Source organism: Macrobrachium rosenbergii, chromosome 50 (genome assembly GCF_040412425.1).
Source record: "Macrobrachium rosenbergii isolate ZJJX-2024 chromosome 50, ASM4041242v1, whole genome shotgun sequence".
Classification (NCBI taxonomy): Eukaryota; Metazoa; Arthropoda; class Malacostraca; order Decapoda; family Palaemonidae; genus Macrobrachium; species Macrobrachium rosenbergii.
In genome coordinates, this window is record NC_089790.1 from 30,784,154 (window position 1) to 30,794,153 (window position 10,000).

A 10,000-nucleotide genomic window follows, 5' to 3' on the forward strand; every position below is an offset into this window, starting at 1 on the left:
CCCCATACAGACGAAGCTACTTGCAATGCGTTGAGGAGGCAGTGGTTTAGAAATTATTTTTTCTGAAAACTTGAATAAGGAACACTGCTTTATAGAAGAACAATAAAAACCAGCGAATATCCACGTTCCATTTTCATGAAAAGGAGACCGAGACTCATTAAACGAAATCATTTGGTGATATCACACGAACACTCTTGAGACGATAACAGTATTTTATAAATTGTTGATCTAAAAAAAATGTTTACGCAACAAGAACAAAATAGAAACATATTTCACTTTATGACCCTAATTCTTTAATTGATAAAATAATGCTGTGAAAGCCTACGGAAAAGTTGGCTTGGTCTTTCGTTTTTCCTGAGTCATGCAAGCCCTAAGCATCTGTTCTAATGAGTCATTACCAACAAAGATACGTGATCATTAATGAGAGAGAGAGAGAGAGTGTTTGTACAATTAGTTCTGTGTCAGAGATCGACTTTTTTATTTAAAGAAATACTTGACGAGCTTTTAAGGTGCACATGAATATAGGCTTCTTGTGCAGTGATCGGCTAGAGTTCAAAATAATCCTCTTGAGAGTGATGCTTGATCCTCTTGAATATTATTATCTTGAAAATAAAGCCCCGCTATTCATTCGTGACACTATTCACCCAACATGCCAGTGCATAAGACTTTAGTATATTCGTTATACAAGTATGTACCGTTATATATGTGAATTTTTGTCCCACACACTGGGACATTTTTCAGATTCAGAAATATTAAGCCACAAATTTCGTTTAATGTCAAATTCATTAAACCCTGGGAATAACTTACATCCAAGGGCAATTATAAGTCGTACTTGCGTCGCCACCAATGAGATTCGAACTACGACCTGGTATTAGACGAAATTTGTGGCTTTATATATATATATATATATATATATATATATATATATATATATATATATATATATATATATATATAGATATATATATATATGTTGGTTTGTTTGTTTGGAATTCAAAATGTTTTGAAATATGAGTGGTCCAAAGTCCGGGTGTAAATGCATCGCTTGTGGCCTACATGTTTTGGTACTGAGAAGTTCTTTTTCCTTTACACTATTTTGCTTAATTTTTTTAATCATAATTTTTTGTTATCTTCAGTTTACTTTATTAAAATTGTGTGTGTTACTTCAGTCATGTTTCATTAACTATTCTTCTACGTGATATATACTTTCTTTACTTGACTGAAAGATCTTTACTTGACTGAAAGATGTATGACCTTTTATAATTTTCGCTGATCTATTCCTTCCTGACGTGTGTGTATATTTATATGTATATATATGAATATACATATATACATAACATATATATATATATGCAGTATATATATGCAGTATATATATATATATATATATATATATATATATATATATATATATATATATATATATATATATATATATATATATATATATACACAGTATATCTTCATCTTCACCTTCAGCTTTGCCCCAATTCTATATAAAGTCGTTGTATTCTATCAGCCTTCTCCACGTTCCTGTGTCCAATGCATCCTAACTTATTAAACCTCTCTCCCGCGTGTCATTTGCTATCTTATCCCTCAGTCAGAACTTTGGCCTTTCTTTTCTTCTTTTCTCCACCTCCATCCCATCCTCATAACATTTTTGCACATAGGATCTTCTCTCCGCATACCATGACCAGACCACTGTAGTCTTCTTTCCTGGGCCTCCTTCGATACTTCCTCTACCTTAACTATTCCTCTAATAAATTCATTTCGGATCCTGTCTCTTCGTGTGACTCCACACATCCACCTCAACGTCCTCAGCTCTGCCACCTCCATTTTCTGTGCTGCTGAGCACCTCAGCCGCAGTGCGCCAATCTCATATTTGTGTACTTTGCTGTAAATGGATATTCCCTAAAATACAAATTACTGGAGATATATAAATTTTTTCTCACCACGTAAAACAGCGATACATTGCCTTTCCAGTGATTTATAGCTGATTTTGTATATGGCATCTGTTGCATATTAAAACGTGGGAATGAAATAAAAAAAATGTTTATGATTCCCTGAAAAGAACTCGCTCATCAACATATTTATTTGATCGATCAGTTTAAAGGTAGATTTCTTGCAGGAATGCTCATTTTGGTATCTTTATAAAGCTGAATTGTTTTGAGCTATCGCACTCTGTTTTCAAACAGCAAAAAACTAAAAATAAAAGGTCAAAATAATTTAGTTAAAGTTAAACGAATTCACAGTGCCCGTTCTTTGCTGTAAATGAAATATTTCCCGTTTTTGTACCATGCAGAACTTCAGTAATTGATTTTCCGGTGACCAACAGTTCATTGCTATGTATGCCAGCCGTCGCACAATAAAGCAAAGACGCAATTTTTGTCATGGGTTTACTATATGAAAATTTGTTGAAGTTAGTTTCATTTTTTCCCATTTGCTGGAGTGGGACCAAGACAAAGGGATCATTTTAATCCAGATAAATTGTCTTCATTTTCTGTTTGCGATTATTACATTTAAGAAGCGTTGAACATAAACAGTTAATGTGCCCAATGAATGTTATGTACTAGCTATATCATATGCATGTTGTAATATTTTAAATTTATTAAAATGTAAATAATATATATGTACAGTATATATATAAATGTATACAGCATATGCATGTTTATGCATATATATATGTGTAGGCTATATATATGTGTGTATATATATATATATATATATATATATATATATATATATATATATATATATATATATATATATATATATATTGCTACGAATGTGCTTAGATACATTATCAAGAAATCTACTGTATTTTAACTAAAATCTGACTAATAAGACTGGTTAAGGCAGGTCCGTAGATGAATGAATCAAGGAAATCAATGCTGGCTTAGGGCCCTCTTCATGTGAGGGAAGGTTACGTAAACTCGAGGGTTCTCTTAATTATATTTGCATAATAAACACAGATCAGAAGAATGAAGAATTACGGGGCAGGTAATAACAAGGTTCTGCTAAGTGAATGAATTTTACACAAGAGAAATATTCTACACCGATGATGTCTTCATAACAGGAACATCGCAGAGTGGTAGATTAAGGGGGTGGCATAAGGCCACTGCACGTGGGATAGAGCCGAGGGTGGTTCCACAGCCAAGGCCGATCTGCAGCGAGATACAAGATGGCTACTTGCAAAATAATAATATGCTCATTCCCAGGTGTCATGGCGACCAGAATTTCTCTTGTTTGGCTCCTCCCCTTCTGGTCGTCCCCCACCGGCAAGGAATTTTCATCTTCGAAAGCTGCACCTAGAAATCAGGAACTCAGGCAGTCACTTTGAACAGAGAGAGGGATTAAGGCTTACCCATATAGGGAAAGAACGAGAGAATTGGGGAAGGGGTGAACATGACCCACAGTTCTTTATTTAAAAATAATTAAAATGAATTTTATTCTTTTATCTGTTACTTTATGGTAAAAAGCTGGTGAGGTTGTTTGGAAAGAAGTTTCCTTTGTTACAATATGTATATATATATATATATATATATATATATATATATATATATATATATATATATATATATATATATATATATATATATATATATATATATATATATATATATATATATACACACAGTGAACCCCTGTATTCATGGGGATGCGTACCACACCCCCCCGTGAATAGCTAAAATCCACGAATACTTAAAACCCCTCTAAAACACTTAGAACTGCCCATTTTGAAAGCTTAAACCAAGAAAAACCCTGCAAAAATGCTTATAGCTGAGTATTTTAATAGTTTTATCGCAAAAAGTGCATTTATTCATGAAAATTATGTGAAAATACAGTAATTATTGAATATTTCTCAGTGAAAAATATCGCAAATGGGTGAATATTCCGCGAAAAATGGCTAGATATGTTCCACAGAGAAAACTGCGAATGCGTGAGTCTGCGAACCATGAGAACGCGAATACGGGGCGTTTACTATATATGTAAGGTGGTCTGTACTAAGTGTCTTCTTACAGTTATTTTCCTGTGGTGTTCACTTACAGTAAATCACGTGATTTTTTTATTATATATATATATATATATATATATATATATATATATATATATATATATATATATATATATATATATATGTATGTATGTATGTATGTATGTATGCACAGACACCACCCTACTTACGAACATTCAACTTACAAACACTCAGAGATACAAATAAACGGGATCGCAAATTAAAATTGCTTTCAGAGCACTCCCCTATGCTACCTGTAAGTTGAGATTTTGGTTTGTGCACCTATTCTGTACATACAGTACTGTATGTTCAGTGTATTGTGTTTTAGGATGAAAACACGTCTGGAATGTAACTTCTCTGTAAGTAGGATGGTGTCTGTATATGTATGTATGTGTGTATATATATATGTGTATATATATATATATGCATATATATATAATACAGTATGTATGCATGTATGTATAATACGTTAATACGTTCGTATTTATTGCAGATCTTACCGTGTGCGATATGAAACTTTATAGCAGAGATTTCAACACTCCATTCGTTTTCCCTCCTACTGCTTACTTCGACCATGTCTTTGGATATAATATTCATAATACCAGACAGGTAATGCAAAGCCTGAGCTGCTGTTTAGACAGCTATATTTTCTTCTAGAATTAATTTTACTTTCTAGTGGTCTTAAGTGACTGTCTTTGACATTTTCTGTCATATCTGTTGTTACATCTGCGTGATGAATTCATTTTCTTTTTTAAGTTAAGAACCTCATACATCAGATTTATATTTTTCAGTGAAAATTATCCTTGTAAAGTTTGTTTAAATTTAGTACTAGTTACTTATATTGTAGTCCATATTTTTCCTCGATCATCTGGGTATTAGGAACTTACGCCCCTTTTCAGAACTTGAGATAGATTTTATACGTTATGATTCTTATTTCATACTGTTAATTCTACAGGTTGCAGACTTCAATTCCGGGTTTATAAAATACCGCGTGGTCGGCCAGTACTTTGGACAGGTTAAGGATTCGGCGAAGATAAATTTTGCATTAGAAAATGGAACACCCGCGTCATCCACTGGGATGGTTGTAATTGGCGTGAGTGCTGCCTGCTTGTTTCGTTTTTTAAAATGCTTCTTATTTTGCTGAGGTTAGTTATTGCATATAGAGACTTTACTGACGAGAGTGTTAACTTGTATTTTATTCTGTACTCTCCTACCAAATGAAAAGAAAATGAATTATTTAAAAAATTAAATTGATTATGATTGCAAACATTTTAAAAACTCTCCATTATGAAATTCAAAACCCATGGGGACAGTTTCGTAGTCAAGTGATAAATCTTTTTTACTCGAGATATGAGTTGTGTTGCACGTTTCCCCCTCCACTGAAAGAGTCTTGAAATATTTTAGTCAAAGGCCTTGGGAAGAACTAACCCTTGAAATGCTGCTATGTTTCTTCATATTCTTATCATTGTTATCTCTACAGCGTTTTTACCGGAAAGGCTTCTCTTTGTCCATCTTACAAAACACTTGCATTTATTCTTTGAATTCATTATATCCTTAATATTTATCCTTACACTGACATGAAGGCTGATTCATTATTGCAAACAAAAACCTTAAATGTTCAAACAGAACTTGAGACTAATTTTTGTAAAGAAGGCAATGTAAAGTTGTTTTGAAATCTCTAATATAAAATTTTTTCCCTTATGTGATATTCTCAGTATAGAAAAGAAAGATTAGTATATAAACGCATTTTACCTCTCATTGTCTTTCTAGGCTCCCATGAATCCCACGAAGGTGTTCAAGTCCGCGCGAATTGAGAGAAGTGCGGGCACGCTAGTGCCTAACCGAGCCGTGGGGATGAAACTGACCATAGAACTGTACCAGAATGCGACTTATCCGGATATCGAGCTCCTTATGATTCCGGATAAGAAGAACCAGTCTCATATCCCGCTCAGAGTGTGTGCTTCCCTCCTGGGAGATGTCACCGTCCCTTGCGTCAAAGTTCGGGAGTCTCTTGTGCGAAATGGAACCAGTTACTTCAGAAAGTAAGTCCTGTGCCCTAAGGAAAGAATCTTATATCTAAAGCTGCAAATTCGTATGGATTTTTTCACCTTTCTTCACTGTCCTTAGAAAATATAAATCTTAGGCGATAGGAAAGTTAAAGAACTATAAAGTTTACCGCGTTGGCCTTGTAGTTAAGGTTTCATGCATATCGCCTTGAAATTTAGATAAGGCTTGTGTCCGGCAATTTTTATTCTGGCTTTATATTCGTTGCAAACCAAAGGATGCTAAATTACTTGCAACTCATTATAAATATTGTTAAGTTATCTGAATTTCAGAACTGCTGTTAATATCCATGATACGTGAATTGCACTTCAATCCCAGTCAGTACATACAATTGGGAAGAGAATCAAGTGTTCTTGTATATATTTTGTTTGGAAAATGATTGTCACCTCCATCAGGTATCTAACTGAATGAGCTTAACCTCCTTAAGTATTACAAGGAGTGATTACATAGCAGAATATCCGCCTGGGAAACTGTGCTGTCAGTAAAATTGATAAGATTTCTCATTTTGAGTTTTTGTCCCAGTAGCTCTTGCTTTTATGTGATTTCTTCAGCTTGCAAGTTCTGGTTTGCAATTTAAGTGATTATTCAAGAGTACCTTTCTTTCTTCGCAATAAATAATATGGTTAGCTTGTTGAAAGTTTCTGATCCTGTAAGACTTAAATTTAATAACCATCGTAAATGAAAAACATTGGCCTTGAAACACAGTGTTGAAAAATACTTTTATTATTTAAAATAAATTACATGAGATTCTCTGAATTCTGTTAACGACGTACAGCAAAAACGAGGATCGAGAATGTGGACTTGAAACATAGTTATATTTAAAAAACAGCTGTATGTTAATGACATTTTTTTATTAGAAAATGTTGCAGAATTATATATATGACAGGTCGTTTAGCATATTGACTGTTTTCCTTAAATAAAACGACAAATTGTACACCAAGTTTTGATAAACATCGTCCTAGAAAGCAGTAGTATACTCTGTATGTGGTATCTAGAGAAGCTGTTTTATTTGATGGCTTTTACTTCCGTATGAATATGACAGAACATGAATTTTATAACTGGGAGTGAAGAAGACATTTGTTCTGCATAAATTACAGGATGTAGAGTCCCGACTAACTGATGGGTCAAGAACTATGTGAAATCGTAACAATGCTATGTAAACCATTGGTGCTCAACAGCGTGAAGACAGGAAGCCACTGTGTGAAAAGCAATATTTGTTTAAAAGAAAGAATATATATATATATATATATATATATATATATATATATATATATATTATATATATTATATATATATAATTAAATATCAATGAAGGTTACTATTATGTGATGACTTTTGAGTTTTGCATGAAAAATTTACCTGTGATATGTTCATGTTATTTAAAATTTAGTCCAAAGAAACCATTTGGTTTCTTGTCTTAGAATTTTAGAGATTAATTTGCTTACTAGGAACTTGAATACAGTAGTAAAGTTTATTAATAATGAATGATGTAAGTTCAGATTTATTACTTTTGTATAGAAATTATTTCCATTTGTAATGAAAGGGGAGTTAATCATAACTGTTGATCTTGGTAAGGCCTTTTACGTTCAGAGTAAGAGTTAATAATTTAGTTTTTTATATATACATTCGAGTGCTAAAACAGACTGTTTGGAATGTTGCTGTTTGCAATTATGACAAAGGATATTGTTTTAAATGTTTTTATCTTTCTACAGAATGATGAATATTCTGTCATATTTATACATTAATTATTTACCTTTATCTTTTGTTAGTGTGCAGCCAAATCTTCGATCTATGCTTTATTAACTTTAACAAGTATTTCATTGGAAATTTCATCTGTGAACAACTTCCTTTAATTTCTGACCCTTCAGCCAGAACGACAGCATATACATGAATGACTTCAGTGACAGCATTTCTGTCAATCTTGGCACCCTTAGCACATTGGATACTTCGGGAAAAGTGGAATTCTTGTTTCTAGTTTCCATGCCGTGGGGTGATCCGCAGACTGAGATGATTCCTGTTAGCTTGAATGCAACTGGTATGTATGAAATGAACTTTTTTGTATCTTTATTTCTTGGTATCTGATGATAGATCTGCCTCGATTTGTGGATAAGGCCTTTGGTGTGGAAAATTATTGTAATTTACCCATTATTTTTTCCTTTTTCTCTTCCCGTTTTATTGTTAAATTTTACAACTATATATGACACGTATATATATATATATATATATATATATATATATATATATATATATATATATATATATATATATATATATATATATATATATATATATATATATATATATATATATATATATATATGTATGTATATGTTATGCCCTATTATACAAGGTCAGATGAGGTCATAACCTCCCTCCACATCTGTTTTAAGAACAACGTTATATCAACTTATATCGCAAAGATTCTCCGGTGGCAATGGCCAGTACTGGGTCAGCACATTCTCTCTCTCTCTCTCTCTCTCTCTCTCTCTCTCTCTCTCTCGTCATCCAAGTCACTAACTGAACTAAGGAAGAACAGCAAAAACATGAGTACAAAAAATATATAACTTATTCAGTAATCTAACATGGCAAGTGGTTTGAAATGAAATAAAAATGAAATGGGAATATCTGCACCCCAGAATTTGTACCCTCAAAATAACCAAGTAAGATAACATGGTGCTATCAACTTCCACTAAATGAGCCTGTACAACATAAGAGTTAAAATAAGTCAGCATGACCGAAGTCATGATAAGTCACATTCCCCTCCATCTATTAGACCTCTATTCAGTGCATCTGCAGAAACAAAGGGAAAACAGAACTCTAAAAATATGCATAGAGAAAAAATAAATGTGGGATATCTCCCACATTACTCCCCACATAATAAAACATGGCAAATCATAGTACAGGAACTCCAATAAAAATCAAAGAGACATAGCAGATAAAAATAAATAAATAAATCAGTACATGTCAAACAAAGTTATTGAAACCAATTCAGGTTTTCTTGAAAATAAAGTTCCAGCTGACCTCACAGGCAGTACTCAAAGTCCTCCAACCGAGTGGATCTTTTCACAAAGAAATCAAGACCCCCAATGTTATCCCTGTTTTCTAAATGGAACATTTACATTTCATATGGCATGCCCATCAAAGCGCACTCACACACGAATAATCGCCCGAACTTGATGATTTCTGGCTAATGGATGCGTTCCAATTTGAACAGAACATCGAAGTGTTATGAACTTTGTCTCCATAGGAAGCCTAACTGATGCTAGGCCTTCGTCAGTACTGACTCCCTGAATACGTAGGCACTGTTTCCATTTACCTTTGCCCAGAACATCTCCAAGAAGACTGCTTAGTTAAAAAAACAAAATAACATATTCATCCTATAACACACTCATCCTAAATGTTTTTCATATACGGCACATAGTAGGTCTGTGACTTACGGCAAGGGATCCATCCAGCGCTGCGCCGTCAGTTGATTCTCGCCATAAGTCAGTGTTTGGCCTTTTAACAGCTCTTATGGTGTGTAACTTGATGTTTGATGCTGTAACTTGATGTTGCATCAAGTTACAGTGCTGTAAGCACCATTAACTTGGTGCTTATTCTTGCTGTTAGGACCATCAATGGCACTATAACTTGATGAAACATCAAGTTATGGCACTGAAAAAATGCCATAAGATCGAATCCGCTGTAAGTCAGTGATGCACTGAGGGTGTGTGTATATATATATATATATATATATATATATATATATATATATATATATATATATATATATATATATATATATATATATATATATATATATATATATATATTATATATGTATATATATATATATATATATATATATATATATATATATATATATATACTGTATATATAAATGAATGTATATATGTATGTATGTGTGTTTGTATGTTCCAC

At 33.0% G+C, this 10,000-nt stretch overlaps 1 protein-coding gene across 2 annotated transcripts in view; it reads left to right on the top strand.

The window, feature by feature from the left end:
- Positions 1 to 10,000, top strand: part of LOC136832808 (uncharacterized) — a 348,711-nt gene that overhangs the window by 242,650 nt on the left and 96,061 nt on the right. For both annotated transcript variants that reach the window (XM_067094392.1, XM_067094393.1), the window contains 4 exons: positions 4,509 to 4,624; positions 4,971 to 5,108; positions 5,786 to 6,057; positions 7,948 to 8,114. In XM_067094392.1, coding sequence (XP_066950493.1) covers positions 4,509 to 4,624; positions 4,971 to 5,108; positions 5,786 to 6,057; positions 7,948 to 8,114 — 693 coding nt within the window. The remainder of the gene's footprint in view (positions 1 to 4,508; positions 4,625 to 4,970; positions 5,109 to 5,785; positions 6,058 to 7,947; positions 8,115 to 10,000) is intronic.